Source organism: Dendropsophus ebraccatus, chromosome 3 (genome assembly GCF_027789765.1).
Source record: "Dendropsophus ebraccatus isolate aDenEbr1 chromosome 3, aDenEbr1.pat, whole genome shotgun sequence".
NCBI lineage: Eukaryota > Metazoa > Chordata > Amphibia > Anura > Hylidae > Dendropsophus > Dendropsophus ebraccatus.
The window spans coordinates 61558179-61582401 of NC_091456.1; the positions used below are offsets into that span (position 1 = coordinate 61558179).

The following is a 24223-nucleotide window of genomic DNA, read 5'->3' on the forward strand; positions in this document are numbered from 1 at the left end:
TCTCTAGGGAGCCAGTTGTTTGCTCTTTGTGGCTCTGTCTTAAGTGTTAAAGATTTCTTTTATTCAGCTTTTATTTTTTAAACTAAGGAGTGTAAACTCCTCTATGCTACATCTCAGGTCTCATGTATTATATATTAACCTCTTCGATAGGGAATACATTAATAAAAAGGTTTCAGCTACTGTCTGAGAGAATATTTCATTATGTGTCCATTCTGCACAACAGCAATTAAAACTGGGAATTAAAACAAACCAAAATAATTTGTCCGGTGGAAAACAAGCACTGAAGTATATCAAGGATGTCCTGAGAAAATGCTTATCTTATATTAATGTATGCTTAGAGATCTCTCCTTGATAGTTAAGATAACGGTATTCACATATAATATACATGATTACATTATTTACCTATATTATATATTATGCATGAGATATTGATGAATGAGAATGCTAGCCTGTTATTACATTATTGATTGAACCAGGAGCTCTTTACTAAAAACCACGTGTTTAATACAATCTGGAATGTCAGTAGTTTATGACTCTAATTTCACTGCTCTTCATGAACACAGAGATCACGTATGAGTGAGAATTGTCCAGCACTCTGGATAAAATCTTTCAAACTTGATGATCTTACATTAAAACATAAAATGGTCAAAACGGACACAGGGCCAGAAGTGTCAAAGGTGGCTGCAGGAAGCAGGAAACAGGGTAAAAGGCTGTAGGACACTGGGAGACCCTGGACACGTAAGTATAAAAATTATTATTTTCCTCATCAGCTGTCGACTGTGCATTGCTATTACACGCTGCAATGTGCGGTTGGCGGCCGATGATTTTTAAACTTGCTAAAAGACTGCAATTTGCTGATGATCGGCTTATCAGCTGATCATTGTCTTTATTACATGGAGAGATAATCTGGCGAATCAGCCAATTGTCACTCTGTGTAATAGGGCCCTCCTGTGCATAGGGCACAAGTAGGTTTTAATTGGAAAAAAACTTTAACATAATCTACTGAAGATTTTGACTGGAGTGTTAGATAATCCATGAGTCGGCAGCCAGCTTGTGCCTGTTTTTATTTTTATATACAATCACATACGATCATCAATACCTCTAAGGCCGGGTTCACATACAGTATGACACCAGCCATTCTGTGACACGGCTGTGTCAAAGAATGGCCGATGTCATTGAAGTTCATCCCGGCAGGTACTGCAGGAACCTTATTTATTTAGAATTGGGATGCGGGCACCCCCATTCCAGTTACCCATAGCAGACAATGTAAAGTACGGCTGTAGCCGCACTTTACATTGTCTGCTCTGTCAGCAATGTCAGCTTTTTGTGCAGCCACAAGGAATAGATCGTATACACTCTGGCTGGAATTTCATTACAATCAAAGCAATGTATTTTTTCATTTAATAACTGTTACAATGCCTGTTATTAAGAGAAAAAATACGCTTGAAGGAATTGTTGCATATTTTGGTGAATATTCACAATAATAATGCCAGGTAAAATGCATTCACACTACCAAAAATTACATAGCGATGTTAGGATGATCTGGATACATTCATATTCCAGATCACTTTAAGAAATAAGGTGTTTTTCAAAAGTGATGTGATCTGTTAGTAATATTTGGAAAAGGAAGAATCTCAGTACATAGTTGTTTGCTTCCTTCTTGACATCTCTATAGTGATGCTGTTGGTTAAGGTGGAACCTACATTAACAAGCTTATATGTACTTTCCCATTGCAAACCAGAAGCCTGTGCCAATGTAGAAAAATATTTGATGATCCAGTAACAACCAGGCTCATGCCATGTAATGTTCATGCCCAAAGCTAAGTGTACAACTATTTGAATGGAAGAATAAACATGTGACGATGGCTATAGTACGCATGGCACCTTCCTTGCATATACAAGAGTAAGTAATTATAAAAATCCTGATAAAAGACCTGGTTTACGGCTATGTAGGTATTCACTAGGTGCCTGTATGTTTTTTATTATTCCTGTGGTCACCCAACCCTCTCTGGATAAAGACATTATTGCCCAGATATTTCAAAGGGTGTAAAATTTAGACTGGTGCAAACTGCCCAGAGCAACCAATCACAGCTCCTCTTTAATTTTACCAGAGCTGAAAGCTGAGCTGTGATTGGTTGCTGTGGGCAGTTTACACCAGTGTATATTTTACACCTTTTGATAACTCACCCCCTATGTGTATAAAGAATTACTGTCACTTAAAAGAACTTTTTATCAGTCATGGTCCCTGTTCTGAGACCCCACTGATCGATGGATACAGTCAGTTAAGAGAAGCATGCGGCTGTGCACTTCACTTCTCGACACACCATTAGTTCTAACTTGTAGCAGGAGATGGGCTTCCCAGACTTATTCTGTGCCGAGTCTGTGCGCGGAGAGCGTGGGCTGTTGTTCCACACAGAATTTTGGCGCTGATTCCATAGTGTGAACAGGCCCTTAGATGGTGGGTGGAGTCTGCCTTCACCGTGCCTCCCTGCTCTTCTATAGCTGTAAATAGGTTTTTTGGATGTCATACCCAATGTCACAGATAGAGCAGTGTGTATAGCATCTAGGGAGGTGCAGGGGACCAGAAAAAGTCATGGGCTTATTGCTGAATACCAAAGCAGCTGCTGCACTTCTCACTTGGCTGTTCCCATTGCTATGTAATTTTACATAGCACCAGGAATGGCCAGGCAAACAGTGCAGGAGTTGTTTTGCTATTCCCTGCTGCTGCCTGTACTCAGTATTATGGGCAGCAGCAGCAGAGACTAGCAGAGCAGTGTTAGTGTTGTGCACATGGCTTTTCCTCTGAGATGACTCCCTCTGGCTGTAAATAGGTTTGCTTTATGCCATACACAGTACTCTATCTCTGGCATCAGGTATGGCATCCAGGAAAGACACCTATAGAAGAGCAGTTAGACAGTGCACAGGCAGAATCCGTATAGAGCTCTAATGTGAACTAATTTTGCACAGCAACTTGTATTTAGGATTAAATGGGGTCTGGGTCTGTTCAGCTGCCGTATTCTATTAAGAACAGGCTAAACTCGTTATTAAGGTATATAAACATAGGGCTTATTCGTACACTGGTCTCAAATAAAGCCCGGTCCCGGAGCAGGTATAGCTTTCTGCAATACTTAACACCTGCAGGGAAGTATAAAAAATGATAAATCATGCCTCCTCCCCACCTTGCTGTGAGCTTGGCTTACACTGGGGAATAGAACTGAATTATGAGCAAACTTCGTGGTTTGCGCAACAATCTTTTCCCTGCTTTACGCCAGGACGCATATTGATAAATCTCCCTGACTATGTTTAAAACTGGTAAAGTTAAAAAATAATAATAATACAAAAGATAAAGATGACAGTTACGCTTTAAACTACTAAAGGCCACCCTTTAAGGCACAGCAATCACCCTGTACACCAGTTGCAATCATTTCTCTTTCCTGGCGAGCTATGCTGCTATCTATAACAACAGGGTAGAGGGACTTGTGGCCTCTTTAATAAAGGACCGTCCTGATTATTATTAGTGTGGACTCCCTGCCCCATGTATTTTTATTTTTTTTCCAAAGCCCCCATGCACTTGAGATCCATGCCATTAGTTCCATACCTGATATATTATTGAGGGGCTAGATTGTCAACTGGGTGGTCATCACCAGTCGGTTATCAATGAGTAAAAGCCTCAGGTTCACAACCTTTTGAAAATATTGTTGACCACTAACTGTTAATGGACATATTTGTATCTTGGATTGTCACCAGGGGCAGTCACCCACAGCAGCTCCACATAGATGAAATTGGTGCAAGCTTTTCTTAATAATGAAAACTGAAAATGAGATTTCTGCTATACAGCTGAAGCTCACTTGATGTGAAACCACCTTGCTCTTAAAAAACAGGAAAGTCTCGTTACAATATCTGCACCGGTTATAGACGCCACTAAATAGCAGTGCCTGCAGCACCTTTTTGACTATAAATGACCAGACACAAAAAAAAGATTCTCCAGTGGAAAATATCTTTATCAGATCGGATATTAAAAGCCACATTAAGCTAGCTTTTTATAGTTATGATTCCCTGCATGACAAACAGAAAGTTCAGCTGTCTAGGTAGATATCATTTCTTTTCCACAAATATCCTCTACAATGCTCAGCACGAGGAGCCTTAATGCCAGTTATATAACATACTGTATGCACAATGCATATCTGGGGCCTCAGTCAGACCGCAATGCTGTTCTGTGTGGCTTACATCAGACAGGACAAACAAATGATTCCTTGTGCAGATTCTGTATTTGTATTGGTAAACAATAAAGAAGAATAGAAATCACAAAGAGGCATAGCAGGATGACTACAAGCACTGACACAGTGAGGGCAGCCCCCATGTTTCTTTTGCTTGCCAGACCTTTAATAGCGTCTGGCAAGCAAGCTGGACTACCATGTCTGAGTCATAGTGTGCTGTCTTAGCTGTGATGTGATATTTCTGCATGTAACTGAAAACGGAATCAGTTCTTAAAGGGGTATCACCATCTGTGATGGCATATCACTAGAAAATGCTAACCCTTTATGACTGGTGGGAGTCAGAACTCTGGGACCCCCGCCAATCATCAGGAGGAAGGGGCAGCAGCACTGCTTTAGCACTGTGGCCTCTTCACTGTTTTTCTTTGCACAATGATTCTCCTAGTGATTCAATTGTGCAGGAAAATACTGTTGGCTTCAGCACAGTCACTAGTTCCCCAGCAAAGTGACTGGCTGGGTGGTACTGTGCAGGTAAAAACTATGCAATAAATCTGCAATGCAGCGCCTTCTTTCTTAGTATTGTCTGTCTCAGAGGTTGGATCCCTATCAGGGGTGTAACTAGAAATGGCTGGGCCCCATAGCAAACTTTTGATTATTATTGTTATTTCCTTCTACAAAAGAATAGAAGAGTTTCAATGGCTAAACCAACTACATGAAGTATAAGGAATTAAAATGTACAGCCCATGCATCAGTTTGCATCCCTGCAAGGATCTGCAGCTGCAACCAATCACTAAGCACCAATCACTTTTTACTAATAGTCAGATGGTCGGGTTGGAATTATGAAACTAATGTTCACATCATCTGTCCCTAACGTTCATTTGAAATAATGTTCCCACCATTTGACGGTTCGGTAAACAATACATAGTATTTATACATTGTTATATTATTATTATTATTATTATTGTTGTACAAATGTATACTAAACCCTACTGACTCCTATTTTGACCCTTTGTTTGGCTCCTGGCTCTAACCCCTGACTGTGCTCCAGTCCTCTGGCCTGTCTCACCCTGACTGTCCTCCTAAAGATGACCCTTGGCTCTGTTCCTAACTACTCAACTGTACAATCAGCAATCCTGCCACAACTGGTGACTATTCTAGAGTCAGAGCAGGAAAGTTCAGACTTCCTTGAAGGGTTTAGGGAAAGAGTGGGCAGAATACTGACTCCGCACCCTGGTCTACATAGTGACAAACTGACTGTGGCTCAGAAAATCCACATCTCCAATAAAGAAAACTAAAAGATAACTAATACATTCAAATATGGAAGTCAGATCTTGATCTATACTGAACAGTTCAGCAGTCACCATACGTCAGTATACATATCATGGCCTGTACACTACTTGTTTCTGCCATGCTAATAATATACATTTATGACAGTCTGAAACCAGAAATTATGAGACGCTCCATAACGTTGTAATAAAGATGTAGGGGGGACTTAGGGGGATCACAAATATAACTAGTCACTACTAATAAAAGATAGCCATTAACACTACACTGAAATGTATACTACACATAGCGATATAGAGTTTTTGCTTACCTTTTTATAGGTTTTTTCCCCATTTGTTCTTTCACTTGTTGCACTTCCATTCTCTGTGGTAGTAGACATCTAGACGGAAGAATAATTTCCAGTTACTTGATAGAACAATGAAGAGAATTGATATCTCACCTAGCTAAATGACCGCTGAACCCTGCATTGTTACCTTTCCAGTCCTGTACCATCCCATCTCTGTGAGAAACTCAGTGCCAGGAAGGAGTTGGATTATTAGAGAAAATCTTTCCCTACAACATACAAGGCTTTCTGCTGCTTTCCTTGAGATTTCATAACAATTAAACAGCTTAGAATGTAACCTAAAATCTCCTCAGTTGGCGGGTGTCTGGCTCGATATAAAAAAAGGGAGGGGATTTATTCATTTTATAATGTTACAATGGGGCCAGTGCCTGCTGTAATGCTACGCTAATGCTTCTCTTGGCTGCGAGTCCTGCTGTAACACCAGCTAAAATGACAGACATTAGAAAACCTCGGCGTATATTGAGACTGGATGTGCTCAATTTACACAGAAAGAGACAGCTCGGCAAAAACAACTGTCAGGTTCTCGAAATCCGATTCTAATGCCCACATGTACAGCCTGCCCAGTAACTTCTTGTACAAAGAACAAAAAGACCTACCTTTTCTTAGTCGTAAATCATCAGGAGCAGGGGTGAACGGGTGCACTGGTCATTTATGCAGCTTGTCCCAAGACCCTAGGAAAAGGCAAAATAAAATGTTCAGCAACTTAACAGCTACCATTCATAGACATTGGCATTTTAGTTCTCAACTTTAAAATCTTCATCCAACAACAAAATCTTTGTTGTCAAAGTTGTGTACCTAATGGCCTTTCTGCACAACGTGTCTTTCTCAGAGGCACGGGAATTGGCACAGAGAGTTGCATTTCTATGTTCTAACTTGAGGGCACAATATATGTACTTAAAGGGGTTATCCAGCGCTAGATAAACATGGCCACCTTTCCCCCTCTCTTGTCTCCAGTTCAGGTGTGGTTTGCAATTAAGCTCCATTTACTTCAATGGAACTGAGTTTGAAACTCCACCCAATCTGGACACAAGAGAGGGGGAAAATTGGCCATGTTTTTGTAGCGCTGGATAATTCCTTTAACATATTAGTAGACCTAGAATGGGAAATTGTCACTATTAACTACTACAGTGGTGCCTTGGATTACGAGTATAATTCGTTCTGGGACCGTGCTTGTAATCTAAATCCACTCGTAAACCAAAGCTAATTTTTTAATAAGAAATCATTGATATGCAGACAATTGGTTTCACACCCCAAAAATAATGATTTTATATTCTGAATAACATGTAAAACAGATGAAACAAACATTTATAAGCAGCTGAATATATGATATAGTAAGTTACTGTACAGTATAGAAATCAGGATGTGGTGTATAATGTATAGTAACTGCATAACCCCAGCAGTTTGTAGGTACAGGATGGGGCTGCAGATAGCGTAGTACAGTAGCGTAGTACAACAGACTAGAATAGAGAAGCAGGGCTGCTGTCAGAGGTCTGTGTGGTCACATGACAGCAATGGAGAAGGGGTGGACCAATCAGGACTGATAGAGACTGTGGGGAGCATGAAGGAATGAGCAGGGCATATGTGGGCACAGTATAGCAGCACTCTCTGTCTGGGGAGAGAGGGGTTACAGCAATGAAGAGATTACCTCCACAGTCCTGTCCCCTGATGTAAACCCCAGCTTGATGTGAATTTGCTATGATTTGGAAGATGAGGGAGACTTCCTGGGTCAGAGTACAGTGCTGTAGACCCCGCTATGCAGACCATGCCCCTCCCCAACTCGCGCTCCCACCCAGTTCAGGGAGCTCTTAAACCAAAACAATGCTCTTAAACCAAGTCACAATTTTGAAAAACTGTGAGCTCTTAAAACAAAACGCTCTTAAACCAAGTTACTCTAAAACCAAGGTACCACTGTATATGTAACTGTTCAGGGATCTTATTTACCCCCACCTGCTCTTTCAACTAGAAAAAGGGGAAAACACACACAGACACATTTTGGCACAAAACAAGAATAATTGTATATTTGTTTATGTAGATATATGGGGCAAAGTCCCAAGACAATACTGAGATTTTGGGGGGCTTTTATGATGCTTCATGAACAATACAGAGCCTCTGGCCGCCTACTAACAAAATCATCAGCCTTTGAGTCTCTCGTTTTCTCGTGAGAAACCTTCATGATGGCTTCTCTCTCGTCTCTCCCACCCACCACCACCACTGTTGTAACTCTTTTCTCCTCCTCAGGATTTAGTCACTCTCTCTGCCTCTCCCTCAGGCTAACAGCATACTTCATGGTGGCTAACAAGGCTAAGAGCTACACTCAGTGTCACACCAGTTCTCATGTCTCTCATGTACTCACCAAACACACAGTCCTTGAGACCTCACCCACAGGTACTGCTGCTCAATGCTTCTGGTGTTACAGTCCACTGTCATATTAACTCATCACATCAGACAGCAGACTCTATCATATATAACTATATATAATCATATATAACTAGGCCTGTTGGGTTTCCATTTATGCTTATCATTTTAGCAGATAAAAAAGTGACATTATGCTATTTGTCTGCAAAGGAATCTGCAACTGATTAGGAGCCTTGTGAACAGGCTTTAACAAGAGCAGAAGCTTTGCTTATATACCAGTGCATGTTCATGGCCAATGGTTTAGATAGTTCATGGCCGATAGTTCATCTAGTTCAACCTATGACCACCTACTTCAATTTACATTACAGTCCATCTAATTAAATTTATAGTCTGTCAAAGTTCAACCTGTGTCATGTAGTTCAACTTAACCTAATCTAAATTTAGTTCTACCTATAGTTCATCTAGTATCTAGTTCACCCTCTGACACATATGGTATGACATGTTCTAGTTCATACTATATGTCTTGGGGCTTTTTGCACTCTTACTTCAACTACTATGTAAAAAGATCTGCCTTGCTTCATGCTTTTTTTAGTGACTAAGGCTATGTTCACACAACATATGTTTTCGTATTTCTACGGCTGTTGTTGCCGATTGCAACAACGGCCGTAGTTATTGCGACAAAATAGGTTAGCCAGGTGTCTATGGGATCCCGGCCGGAGCGTACAGACATAGTATATGCTCCGGCCGGGACCCCTAGCGGCGCCGCAAACAACTGACATGTCAGTTTTCTGCAGCCGCTATTCAGTGAATAGCAGCTGTAAAAACCCATGTCAGTGCACACTATGGAGCGAGCGGCTCCGGCCGCAAGCTTCATAATGTGCTGTGGGGAGTCCTGATGCAGGCGCACACGGGTGCGCCCACATCAGAACTCTGTGGGCCAAAAGATCATCCGGCCGGTACTGCAGTACCAGCTGGGATGATCTTTTCAGAGAGCGGCCGTTCTATCACCCGGACGGTCGCTTACGCCATGTGAACATGACCTAATGGGAAAAAAAATATATAAAATGAAAATGCTGAAAAAATACCAATGCCACAATTTAAAAAAAGTCTCAAGGTGGACTAAAAATGCTAAAGCAGTACACAAGTTAAAAATTAAGAGCATAGGTATCTCCAGAGGACAATCAAGCAGTTCCAACAGCTGGATGCAGCAGGATTATATACTCTCATAAATATGAATTGTAGGACAGCTTAAAGGGGTACTTCAATGAAAAAAATTGTTTTAAATCAACTGGTGTCAGAAAGTGTCAGAGATGTGTAATATACTTTAATTAAAAAAAGCTTCTAGTCTTCTAGGTACTTACCAGCTGCTGTATGTAATGCACAAAGTGGTGTATTTGTTGCAGTCTGACACAGTGCTCTCTTCTGCCACCTCTGTCTGTGACAGGAACTGTCCAGAGTAGTAGCAAATCCCCAGAGAAAACCTCTCCTGCTCTCCAGACTGGAAAGAATTCACCACTTCATGCAGGACATACAGCAGCTGAGAAGTACTGGAAGACTTGATTTTTTTTTTTATATATATATCTTTATTAGCACCACGACATAGCAGGTAAGACTTGATATTTTTAATAGAAGTAAATTACAAATTTCTGGCACTTCCTATGACCAAATTTGAAAGAATGTTTTACTGGAATACCCCTTTAAAATTTTTTTCCCTCTTGGTGTACTTAGGCGCCAAGACCATTTGTCCCACCACAGGGTGCCATACTACTCACATGTATGATGCCCTCATTTAGTATATGTCTATTAAAAGTTTGACTTTATTAGCTATATGTCCTTAGGTAATTGAAGTGATACAATATAACTTCTCACAAATGAAAGAAAGTACAGTATTAGGCCATGTTCAGACCTTGTCAGAGACTGGCCGTTCCGTGACCCGGCTAGGTCGTGGAACGGCAGGTCTCAGAAAAGATCATCCATGCGCGCCCGCATCAGAACTCTCCACTGCATGCTATGGAGCATGCGGATGGAGCCGCTCGTACTGTGTGCATTGACAGGGTTTTCTGCGGCCGTTATTCCTTGAATAGCAGGCGCAGAAAACTGACATGTCAGTTTTCTACGGCGCCTCTAGGGATCCCAGCCGGAGTGTATACCATGTGTAAACACTCCGTCCGGGATTCCATAGACAGCAATGCAACGTATATTTTTGTATTAATTACGCCCGTTGTTGCAATCGGCAACAACGACCGTAGTTTTACGAAAATATACGTAGTGTGAATATAGCCTTACTTTGCATAACTTTACCTAAAAAACTAAAGGAAAATTTACATCAAAAGGATCCAAAATAGTGACAGGCAATATAAGCAAATAATAAAGCTTAGTTTATATGTCATACGAGGTGTTGTCAATGTAAACATGGCTGGTAAACAGATGTGGTTCAAAAGCTGACTTCATAAGTAGAAGAGCCTATTCACTTTTATTGTATTGTCTGGTTGAAGACATAAATGTTGTCCATATTATATGGGCTATAAGTGTGTTATTTGGTATACTGCGCCAAGGACGTGAGGTAATTTGTTATTCTGGTCTGAATTGTCTGGATTCTACTGATACACTATGATGAGTGCTGGTACTTCGGCCCTGGCTTGGCAGCGGATATATATGTATAAATATAATTTCAAGCTCTATGTAGAGTTGTGCCTGCATGGGAAATGCCAGATGACGTATACTTGCTATGTGCAGATGATGCTACACTAGAAAGCACCCCTTTGTTTCTCTTGTGTTTTTCCATTTTGCTTCCACTGGCTGAACACAGTAATTTAATGTTAAACTTTCCTAGCAAATGATGGATTCTGTTTCCAGAGTAAATGCTCAAAAGAGAAAAAAAAATCACTTGAGAGCTATTAAAAGTATTCTTATTGTGGAAAATTAAGTCACATTAACTTGAACAGATTTTTCATCAAACCTGCCATGTTCTAATGAACACAGAATTTAGCATCTCTTGTTGTGTGTGTATATATGTTGTTTGTCATGAACTCCCCTGACGGCGCCAGTGCTATCCTATCCTGCCATTCTTGTGCCACAATAACAGCCATTATTTGAAGAATATGGACATTAATTGGCCTCAAAATGACGGCCATCCAAAAAGACATCCGTAAAACGACCAATGATAGACATGGGGGAACACTGGGCCTCATTTACTAACAATGTGTCAAATTTTAAGCAATTATGCCGTCAGTTGTTTTTATTTGTGTCACATTCAATAATGTGGTGCACTCCCTTAGTAAATCTGAAAGGACAAAACTAAAACCCATCCTGCCACTCAAGAAGTGGCTGGTTTTAAGACTAGACAACCCGTCAAAGGACCCAGGACATGCCCACTTGGCAGTTTTTTTAACAAAAATTATGGGTTTGTCGGGTTTTTGGAAAAAATATGTTAAACACATTTAGTAAATATGTCGGAATGCTAGACTGACAGGGAAAATGGACAAACGCCCGACAATTTGCTGCCGGGAACACGTTAGTAAATCAGCCCCATAGGCTTTGACTGTTCCCTACCTAGCGTGACATTGTTACAGAAGAAAATGTATGTTTCAAAAAGAGACAAAGGTCACAAGAATCATTTGTAATAACAGGGACAACTGTCTTCACAGACAGGTAAATCCACAGTAACTAAAAGTAAACACACCTAGGAAAAAGATATATCTATCCTAAGATAATAAGAGAGGAATTAATATAGGGGCAGACTAGGTGGACCATGTGTTTCCTTGATTTTCATTTCTAAAGTTGTCAACATAATCCAAGCAGATGCATGATGTGCCTGGGTACTACGTACCAGGCCTATCCACACCATAATCTGTGCACATATTCACATTCCATTTTGCAGGATGAGTGCTTCAATGGTTCAAAGAGCACAATTACACACCCTTATTCTTAGAAAAAGTAAACCTGACAACTGTGACAATGAAGCTAGTAGACATGTAAACATATGGAATCAGCCTGTATCATGTGCAGCCCATTATAGGGGTTGGCCACTTTATAGTGAAATTGTTCATTATTAGTGTACTCACTGCACTTACTGACACTCCCTGTGTGCCCCATAGAGCTAAAATCAGACTGCCCTCCTTCACACTGCACTGTTGTTATTCTGTCCATAAGATGGCCAAGCAAGGAGCAGCATGTGACCATGGCCCTCACTCTGTGTCTTCCATAGGCATATACTGGCTCAGTGGTGGACACTGAGGGTGGGGTATGGTCAAATGCTCTTTAATGCTTGGTCATCATATGGACAGAATCACCATTCAGCATACAAAGGCCTACGGCGCCAATGTGGGCAGAGACAGGAGGCACCACGGCTGTTATAGCCCTGCCCCTACGGCATGCAATTTTGAGGGGAGAGACCACCAAGAAATCCTTTATATGGTAAGATATCAAAAGTCCAGAATACAAGTTTAAGAATGGGGCTAGAACTTCTTATGACAATATCACTTTAAAATATGGGTTGCTGATTAGAGTACATTTTTGGCTGAGCACTGTTTCTCATGCTTTATAGCCAAAGCTAGAAGAAGAGGTGAAATATGCAGGTCGACACTAGAGGCACATAGCAATAAACAATTTGTTCCCTTTAATTCTAAGGCTGGGTTCACACTACGTTTTTGCAATCCGTTTTTGCAATCTGTTTTTTGCAAAAAAATGAATGAAAAGCGGATGGAAAAAAAGGATGCATGTCAATGCATCTGTTTTGATCCGTTTTTCCATTGAATTCCATTATTAAAAAAAACGGATCAAAACGGATCAGTTTTTTAACATACACAAAAACGTAGTCAACCTAATTTTTGTGACCTTTAAAAAAAAAACGGATTCGTTTTGATCAGTTTTTTTTATAATGGAATTCAATGGAAAAACGGATCTAAATGGATGCACACATATGCATCCGTTTTTTGCAAGAAACTGATGAAAAAAAAACGAACTGCAAAAACGCAGTGTGAACCCAGCCTAATTAATATCAGTGTCCTACCAATATATGCCTTAAAGGAGAAGTCCGGCGAAAATTTTTATTAAAGTATTATACTAACCTCTAAAAGTTATACAAATCACCAATATACACTTATTATGGGAAGTGCACATAAAGTGCTTTCTTCCCTGCACTTACTACTGTGTTAAGGCTTCACTTCCTGGATAACATGGTGATGTCACGACCCGACTCCCAGAGCTGTGCGGGCTGTGGCTGCTGGAGAGGATGATGGCAGGGGGATGCTCAGTGTCCCTCCAGTGCTCTGTGTCCCTCAGTGTCCCCCTGCCATCATCCTCTCCAGCAGCCACAGCCCGCACAGCTCTGGGAGTCGGGTCGTGACATCACCATGTTATCCAGGAAGTGAAGCCTTAACACAGTAGTAAGTGCCGGGAAAAAAGCACTTTATAAGCATTTCCTGTAATAAATGTCTATTGGTGATTTGTATAACTTTTGGGGGCAATACAATACTTAAATAAACATTTTCACCGGACTTCTCCTTTAAGTCTTTATAACACAATAAGGAGATTCAATCTATGGGAGCTGAGTTGGGTATTTTTACTTTTTCTACAGTTAATAGACATAATAGTGGGTGCTATAGTAAAGGGAGTAGAAACAGGGTGTACTTTGGATGAAGCTCCGGTTCCTTCCATGTAAAACCTTCCTAATCAATGTAAGTGTTATTCTGTGTGAAAACGTTCCAGTTATGTCAGTATCGTTACGAAGTAAACATCAGATGATGCACATAAACTGCCTCTAGTGCATGTCCTGGTATCAGGACTTTCCAGATATACACTGCACGTTACATACATGTTAAAAACTACAAAATTACAAAAGAGATGACATTATCCAGTTCTTCAGGGTAAAGGTCAAGAAAAGAGTTATGACGTATAGACACCACCTGCTGTGCATAGATGCCACACCTGCATGGAAATGTCAGGGTGTGTGGAGTCCCGGGTGCTTTTTTAATCATACAAGTGTAGCAGTTCAGCTGGTCTGATCTTCTTTTTTATCTGGCTGGGTGATCATTGTTACTATTCTCATTGTATAGGGGGATTTCTAATTGGTGACCAGTTATATGGATTCTCAGTACAAAGTAATTGATCTCTTTTGGTGATATTTATACTGAGTTTAGTTTACGCAAGGAAAACAGCATGACTTTATTTTTTTCTGCTGAAGTCTGATAATACTACACCATACCGAACATGACATAGACTGTTATCTTCAAGGTAGGCGAGATTAAAATCGCAGACAAATAAAGCGACTCTGTACCCACAATATGACCCCCCCAAACCTCTTGTACCTTCGGATAGCTGCTTTTAATCCAAGATCTGTCCTGCGGTCCGTTTGGCAGGTGATGCAGTTATTGTCCTAAAAAACAACTTTTAAACTTGCAGCCCCCTGCCCAACGGGAGTATCTGTGCCCTAACTTTGCACCACCCCTCCGCCCCCTCCCCACCCTCTCCATCATTAGGAATGCCACTGGAACATTTTCTCCATGCTGAACATTGCACAGGTGTCTTAACGATCCAGCCCATGTGCCGGGGCTGCCACAGGTGGGGAATAGGAGGCAACCTGCCTGGAGCATTCCGAATGATGAGGAGGGCGGGGAGGAGGGATAGAGAGGTTGTGCCAGCCTAATGCATACACAATCTAGTCCATGCCATTGGGCACAGGGCTGCAATTTTAAAAGTTGTTTTTTAGGACAATAACTGCATCACCTGCTGAGCGGACCCCAGGACAGATTTGGGATTAAAAGCAGCTATCCGAAGGTACAAGCGGTTTGGGGGGTCAGATTGTGGGTACAGAGTCGCTTTAAAGGGAACCAATCACCGGAAAATGCATATAAAGCTTTTGAAATGTGCTGTTAGAGCACACAGCACACTTGCCACACATGTTTTCATAGCCTCCTTGCCTCCCCCGTGTAAGCCACAAAGTAACTTTATAAAACTGGCGCCCTGTATGCAAATTACCAGAGGTAGTCATCCGGGCGGTGTGCGGCTAGCAGGTAGTTACGGTGACTACCTGCTAGCCGCACACCGCCCGGATGACTAGGAATGATTAAATCCTGCAAATATGGTGACTTCAGGAATATCCACAGAAACTCTCCACAACGTCTCATGCAGCTTTGTAACAGTCTTCATTTTCTTCAGACAGTTGAGGGTATGATTCCTTCTTCCTTCCCCTGAGCTGCGCTGCCATGCTACTGCAGAGGCTTTGGTCCTTCTCTGACAGGCAGAAGTTTTTTTTTTATTGGCGGCAGTGGGCTATAAGGAGCAGCATTATACAGAGGCCTGGTTACGGGAAGAGGGACTTGGCATGTGTGTCCGCCAGCTGTCAGCTCATTAGTTAGACATGTGCAATACTATACACTCATTATTTTAAAAGTATCTAAATGGTAATTTTTTTTTAACATCTATATAATATTATATTTAGCAGTGGGACAATCTCTTTAATACTTTCTGACAGTGATTAAACTCTATTAGAGCTTTTACTTTAATAAAGGTTCTAAACTGCACAAAGGCAAAAACTACTCCTTTAACTGGTTTATTGCTTGATCCGCCACCAATCACATGTTATGGTCAGGGAACTACAAGGGGAAATCACACAGATTTATTCAAATAATAGACATGGCTGGGCTACATCGACTGGGGTGTCTCTTTCCAGTGACTCTTTCCTCTAGCTTATAATGCCAGTCTCAAGCAGGATGTTCCCTATGATGTCCATGCGCCCTAATAGGATACTGATACAGTGGTTGTCCAGGTGAGACAGCCCCTCTAACATTTGCAATCTGGAAATAAAAGCTAAAGGACATCAGTTTAAGGGGCATTTACATGTTTCCTTGAAACATAGAGCCACGGACGGTCAAGCTGCGCAGTGGAATGAATGACCCGCCTGCATCATGTGTCATTATGATGCTGGGAGTACTGCTAGTGTTTACATTTTTGTGGGACTGTAATGAGAAAAATTAAAATAGGTAATTCATTCCGCCGTACAGCTTCATCGTCTGTGGTTCCGTGTTTCACGGAAACTTACAAATGCCCCCTAAGGCCCCGTTCCCACTGAGGAAAGGTAGCGGAATTCCGCTACAGAAATTGTCCGCCGCGGAATGCCGTTAGCCTCCCGCTCATAATGGGAGTCTATGGGAGGCGCAGGCTCCTGCCCTGTCCGCGCTGAAGAATGAACATGTTCATTCTTCAACGTGTACAGAGCAGGAGCAGGAATTCCGCTACCTTTCCTCAGTGGGAACGGGGCCTAATACTGTCTAGCATTAACCTGAAAATATGACTATAAATTATAAACAATTCCTCACAATTGTGACTGTATCACCAAAAATATTGACCTTTAAAAAATGACTTCTGTAGGAGTATACAAGTCAGAAACAAACCTGTGAGGACACTGTCCAAAAAGACACTGACAATTAAAAATATGTTACAAAATGCTAATTGTTCAAAGGTTGGACAACCATCGAAAGTCCATGCAAGCTTCCTGTATGAGACAGATAGGCCTGCTCTTTCATTTTAGTTCTATAAAAGTGACAGCATAAACAAATAATAATATATAAAAACATATATTAATAAAAAATTACATTAATAAAGTTTATCAATTCAAAACTGCAATCATACTGAAGCTGTCTACTGAAATGACTAGGAGGGATATGAAACGACCACCTGCAGTCAGCCGTGTCACTGGAAGCTTTAATAAGACACCGATTAAGAACAAAGTCTAAAGTGCTTTAATAATCTGGACGTCAGTCTGCATTTTTTCATAGACTTAGAACAATATTTTCTGGGATGGAAACAGGAAAGAATGGAAATAGGAAAATGTATTCCACTTGTAGAAAACAAAACGTGTTATTCCCCATTATTAGGAACTGACATCAATCACTGTTTATACAGATTTGTCATAGTGATGATGGTGGTCGGAAAATTTTTCATGCAGTTCAGATAATAATTGGAATCAGCCATTTAGACATGTAGACAGTAATCCCTTAACTTGCAGCATGCAGGAGTCCAGATTTGTAGCATGCAGGGACATAGGGGGGAATTCAAGGCTGCGGGGGGGGGGGGCAGTGTATATATACAGTGTATAATAAAATAATTTGAGGGGGTATAGTGTGTATTCTAATGTATTGCCATGTATCGGTATTATATTAAGAAGATGCAGTACATGTTATATTTAGAAGGTTAAGTGTTTGGCGGTTTTACAGTATGTGACACTAAGAAGAGCTTAGTTTAGACGATGCTGCAAAATTGAGGAGCTGAAGATTTTTGGGCTTCAAACTCTGCGGAGATAAGATGTAGATGGAGTAAGTCATGGCATGTCATGGGGACAGAATAGGAATAACTCCAGAGAAGACATCACTGAACTGGACTTTTACCATGGCTGCTGGAAAAGCTAGCTACGCCTCTGGCAGCATGTGTGAATGGCTTGAAGATCCAACCACTTCACACAGACATTTTACTGATAAAACCTGTGTATTACTGAAGTGCATGTACTGACTGGCTGTCTAATTCCTCTCTATAGTACTTTCTATTATTATTTACCTGGACCAGGATAAGCTGCTTCTTTGAACACTCAGAGCAGCTCCATGTTATTTTTTATATACTAAGTATACTGTACTAGACCCTAAAGGACTCCTGTCCATACAAAAGAAAGTGGTTGACAGCTTGGAGCAGCTTTTCATATACAAGCATGGTTTATCTGTATTACATACAGAATATATTTATTTTACTAAATCTTTATATTTTCCATTTTTAGCATGAGATCTTAAGGCTCTGTTACATGGAATGATTATCGTCTGTTTTCGGCAGATAACTGTCCCGTGTAATAGAAGGAAACGTTCAGCCGACATGAACAATGTTGGCTGATCGTTGCTGTTGTTGTCTTTCAACATGTCAACAGCTCCCCGCGGCCCCCCCTGCAGCCACTGTGTGTAATAGCAGCAGCGAGCAGGGAACGAGTGCTCACATCGCTTGTTTGCTCCTCCAGTCGCCATGTGTAATAGGGGTTTTAGGATTTATGAACCACTTACTAGTATCCCATATAGCTGTGATCTCAAGTTGCAATGGTCTAATTTACAACAGTTGTGCTATAACAAATAATAGTGTAACTTGACAGCCCTCTGTATTATTACCATCTGACACTGTATCTCTAATGTATCTCTATAATGTATCTCTATGTCTAATGTATCTCTATAATCTATAGTAATTGTGTAACCAAACAATAAAAATCATAATCATACTGTTTCTACTTAGAATATTTTCATTATTCATACATTAAGTCAGATATCTAGCCTGAAGGTTGAATTAAAATTGCATATTAATCTCAGTAACATAACTTATTTATAATACAGCTGAACATTAAACTATGCAATATGCTATGAATCAGTCCTGTGATGATTCACAGTGCGGTCCGTGCAATGTACAGTGTATCAGAAGCACTGCATCTGTCATCATGAAGAACTGCTTCTGTGCTAAACTAGAAGAGTCACAATTTTAGAAAGCCGTCTTGCTGTTTCTTTCACAAGATGCCCTGGATAAAAACATTATAGCGAAGAACATGAAACCGGCAATACAACAAAGAGGAACAACATGTAAACTGCCACAGCCTCCTATTATTCTGATGACATGAGCTGGCAATGGTAGTGTCTTATTACAAAATCAGTTATACAGAAACTGGACAGAATATAGTCAATTTCATAATACAGAGTCAAAAGTCCCAAGACGCCCTTCTATTTTACAAATGAAAGGGAAGATGACATATCTGAATACAGCAAGTAGTGCAAAAAGAGGGGCCTATCTTTTAGGCAATGACAAGAACATGGCCACCATCATGAAAGCCGCCATACTTGATCAAGGGCAATTTTCTTTATTAGGATGGTGGTCATGACTAGTGCTGAGCAAAAGTTCAGGTCCAGCAATATTCGTCAAAACACAAACTATCTGCATTTGACTCCCTGTGGCTGGAGAAGCTGGATGAAGTTCTTGGGAGTCCTGGAAAACATGCATACAGCAATAGCATGCAGCATTTAATTTCTCCATTCGCCAGGAGGCAAGGGCCCAGCGTTCGGGTTCGGACGAATGTTGCTGAACCCGAACTTTTGGCAAGTTTGCTCAACACTAGTCATGAAGCATATTAAAGAAGACCAGAATTGTTTCAGAATATGATTGCTGCAATCAGGCAGTTAAAGTTAACATAACTGTGCTCAGCTTCAGCTCTATGTTTAGCACTAAGGACAACACAATGAACACGTCAAATAGATGTTCACTGCAGGGAACGTCCCCTGTTGTTGCAACTTTCTACGATGCATGAAAAATGTCTTTATGGACTTTTAAACTGCACATCTCATGAATTAAGAAGAATTTTGCCACGAATGGGTGAGTGCCCTCATCTTTCTCTCCTGTATATTTGGATACTGCAACTTTCTGTTACTTAGCTGTTATGTTAAATGTGCTCCACTACTAGCTTGGGCAGTATGGTGCGTGTTGCCCAATACTACATGATCCCTCGCACATCTGCTTGGCGCTCTGCGTCACTCCCAGCATCCCAAATGTCTTCCACTCGTTTTGGCTGTATTTCAATTCACAGCGATGATATAGGAGCTAGTTAAGCCCCCTGAGATGACAAGAAGGTTTCTGAAGCGAAGTAGTTAACTTTTCCAAGTCTATAGCACGAAAGATATATCTATAAATCTATAGCACAATATAGCATAATATAAATCAGTATTGCAGTGGATTTCACTTCAAGAAGCCATGAAATCTGCTGTGAATGTGTGAATCCACCCTGAAGGAGAACTCCAAAGAAGAAGTCCAAAATGAAAGACCCAGTGCTGGCAGAAGGGTGGGGGAACATAATAAAGCAGCTATACTTACCTGTCTAGTTGCCCACACCATGCTGCCTTACAGCTCACCCCCCCCCCCCCTTAGGTGTGCCCGCTCAGCCCATCAGTGACTGTGGTGGGACATAGCTGCAGTCACTGAAGCTGAGTGTGTGTGTGTGTGTGTGTGTGTGGGGGGGGGGGGGGGGGGGTTCCTGTCAGGTTGTGATGACACAGGAAATCAGGAGAAACTGTAGGCTGGTGGGGGTCAGTGAGCGGTAAGGCAGCACCACAGGGGCACCTGGATGGGTAAGTATAGCTGCTTTATTATGTTTACTAACCCCCCTGCCACTCCTGAGTTCTTCATTCCAAAGTTCTCCTTTAAGCTTTATAAAATAAAAATAAAAAAGCAAACAAAAAAAAAACGAAAACATTTATTGCTGCACTTTTTTTTTAAATATAAAGCTAAACATATGAATCCCCCCCCCCATAGAAAAGCAGCTGTAAACCACTGAGGCTAATGACACTGAAGACAAACAGATGCCATGTGGGTACAGGGATCTCAAGACATTTCATTGTAAAGTATGAGCATTAATGAGTGGTAAACAGTCTACTGATATAGATGATAACCTATAATTAGCACTCTCCCAAGGGAAAAGAGACTTTAATCAGCTTTTGAGAAGCTTTCAATAAATTCTGCATATTTGGCATTTAACTGAAAGACAGCTGGTAGAAAAGCAGCCTAGATGGAAACACATGTCTCCCTGCGTCCTGTATGCTATTTTCTGTATATTACCTCATACTTAGTAGCATCACAATCTGCACACAACATTTCTGATTGGGTATGCAGTTATTGTTGCTTCGTCTCAAAAATAGTACATTCTTTTTCAGTAGTGAAATATAGGGGGGTACATTGGACCAAATTAATAAACAAATTGAAAGCAAAACTGTGAAAATATATATATATATATATATATATATATATATAAAATGCAGGTTACAAAGATGATCTCTGGTTGGTTGGTAAGTATGGAAAGGTCTCATCAATGTAACAGAGCTACGACACTTATATATTGTAGACTGTATAATGTCAATCGCTATGAACATCTTTGTTTGAGATGTTTGACTTGTCTGACTTGATCCTTTTACAGTGACATGCAAAAGGATAACAGTGCAAGACAATACGATCAATCTAAACCTGAAATACAACCCCAAGAGGAAAAACAAGGAATGCAAGCAATCGGAAAAATGATCGATAAGGCAAAAGACAATGCAAAGTGGTCAAGGACAAGCTAGAGGTCACGATAAGGGAAACGTACACGAGGCACCCACACTTTTGAAGCACTCTGGGCATTTCCACTTATTAAAATACAGGGGAAATATATTGTGCTGTCTTACAGTGAGGCTATTAGGGGGAAGAACTGGGGGCGTGGCTTCCACAGTGATTGGATCGTATTCCGAATGTTTATCTGGAAAAACAGCCTTAGATTCTCCATGTTGCTCATAGCAACCAATCACAGCTTAGCTTTTATTATACCTCAGCAATATGATATGGAAACTGATCTATGGTTTGTTGCTACGGGTAACAAAAAGTAATAAAGTAAACTCTTAAAGGGGTGGTGCTATATTATAGCAAAACTGGTTAAACTAGATGTGTACCATATACGTAAAGAGGAACAAATGTTTTGTGTTTAGTAAAGTAACTTATATCCCTGCACTGGTTTTCTCCTCTCATGGATCTCTTTCCTTCCAGGTTTCCTCTCTGAACTGTGACCCTGATGTTGCCATGCAATAGTGCACAAACTTTCCCACAATGATTCTTGCTTGCAGGCTCAGTGGAGACAAACTGCCCGTACTTCCCGTAGATGGCACTTGAACTGATCATGCCTTGCCCACTTTAGTGGGTCGTAACCAAAGGCAGATTATTAAAACAAAGCAGACACAAGGGGGATTAGTAGTAAATCTATACCTCTCAAATAGATACACAATGCATCATTTTAGCCCTAGTTTAGCCCTATTAAAAAGTTTAAGATCGATCTAACACAATAAGATTAGTTTCCAAACTAGAAATAGTTAGGATGGTTTCATAGCATTATTTTCTGTTAATTTTTTATGTCCAAGTGTCTTTTTAAAGGCACAGAGAAACCTAAAATTATGCAAATATTATCATTATATCCTTAAAATGGAAACTTAAATGGTTTATGTAATTTACATAAAAACACAAATGACAACCTGCAAGGGCTGTAAAATAATAAAATACACTATACTCAGCATGCCAAGCCCATCGTTGGTTCTCTGGCCTGTCGGGCTGCCTCTGTTTCCTTCTCCTGATGATGTGCTCTGCTGATGACATTCATAACCGCCCGCAACCACAGTGATGGCCTGCAGTGCGTTCACAACATCGTCATGAGAGCGCGTCATTAGGGTAAGCAAATAGAAGTAGCAGAGTGGAACATAACACTGGTACTGAAATTGGCAGGATAGATATAACCTCTAGCAGGCTGTGGATTGTTTTTTGTTTAAATCGGAGAACCTGTTTAAGATTGAGTACACATCCTCATTTTAGCAGAGATAAATGTCCACACAAAGTTGGTGCCGTCTCATGTTCTAATCATAGGATGATACAGATCTATCCAGTATTTGAAAGATCTATCCAGTATTTAAAAGCAGCTGTTTCAGAATGTCTTCTGGAATTAATCTCTGCCAAATTATGTGTTTAATTATTCCAAGTGTTATAACGGATTAAGATATCCTACAATAGAGTTAGCGCTTTCAGCTGAATGCTGTTAATAAAATCCTAAATTTCCTGTTAGATGGAAAAGAATCCATGGTCTGCATAATCCAGCGCAATATTTCCACCTAATACATTCAAATATATTGTTAGATACATAACCCAAGTGATGAATAAGTATATATTCCAGCTTATGATGACAGATTTATTATTGTTACGTTTGCTTTGTTACCAATTGTCACTGAATAATAACTGCATTTTCTTTTTTTGTAAATTTCCATAATTCCTATTGATTTTCATGGAGAGGTAGCCATTCACTTGTAGTTATCTCCAAGAATGCTCCCACTGATACATTTTAGGGCTAGGTTCACACTATGTAACTGTGCGGCTGTATTTTTTATGCGGCTGTAAATGTGCGGATGAAACTCCGGCCGTGGGAAAAAATAGACATGCGGCTCAAAACATACGGTCATTTACTTTGAAATCTGGTTCAACTAAAAATAACAAATAAAATCTTAAGAAAGTGATGCAAACACCTCTGGATGCATCTGGGAAAGCAGGGAACACAGTTTACATGAATTGCTATTACCGGGGTTTGCGATCCTCTGCAGTAATGCCGATGTCTCTCATGGTTAATCTATTAAAATAATAAAACACATTTTCGTTGTAATAAAGTCCCTTTCGTTGTTCACTAATTAAATTAAATTTAAACTAATCCATCATTTTGCAATTAAATATACTATTAAAATAAATAGATATATAAATAAATGTATATTTATATATATATTTATTTTTTGACAGTATATTTAATTGCACAATGATGGATTCGTTAGAATTAAATTATTGACCAACGAAACTGAATTTATTTCAACGAAAATGTGTTTTATTAATTAAATATTAATTAGTACAGGAAGCTCCATAAGCCGTTAATTCATATGCCGGCAATAGAGCTTTCTGTACTAATCATCACTTTACTTTAATGAAAACATCAAATGTTTCTTCTAATTATGTTATCACAATAGCATTATTAGAAGAAACATTTAGAATTATATGTGCGCTCAGCTGATTGGCTGATCGGCTCAGCGCACATATAATGAGCCGGTCCGCAGTACAGTGACTTCATTGTGCTGCGGACCAGCGAAGAGGACACATCGGGGTGAGTGTAGAGCTCTCCCCACCCCCTCCACAGCACTGCACCCCTCCCAGCAAGGAAGGGGGGGGTCAGTTAACCCCTTCTTTGCTGGGATGGGTGCAGTCTGACATCAGTCTGGCCCCCAAGGGGTTAAGGGGGATGCAATACATCCTCCCTTAACCCCTTGGGGGCCAGACTGTAAGCAGCGATCTGTAAAGATGCTGCATACTGTAAGGAGCACAACACCGCTCACAATGATGGGTGTTGTGCTCCTGTTTGTGTGTTTTTTGTGTGTTTCTCCCTTTTTGTTTTTCAGATATCGGTATCCTGTGGATTACGT

At 40.5% G+C, this 24223-nt stretch overlaps 1 protein-coding gene across 2 annotated transcripts in view; it reads right to left on the reverse strand.

Annotated features, from left to right (window-relative positions):
* The window catches only part of PIP5K1B (phosphatidylinositol-4-phosphate 5-kinase type 1 beta), a 113089-nt gene that overhangs the window by 63498 nt on the left and 25368 nt on the right, over nucleotides 1-24223 (reverse strand). For both annotated transcript variants that reach the window (XM_069961874.1, XM_069961875.1), the window contains exons 2-3: nucleotides 6437-6511; nucleotides 5808-5876 (exon numbers count right to left, since the gene is read on the reverse strand). In XM_069961874.1, the coding sequence (XP_069817975.1) occupies nucleotides 5808-5876 (69 nt within the window). In that variant the 5' untranslated portion in view covers nucleotides 6437-6511. The remainder of the gene's footprint in view (nucleotides 1-5807; nucleotides 5877-6436; nucleotides 6512-24223) is intronic.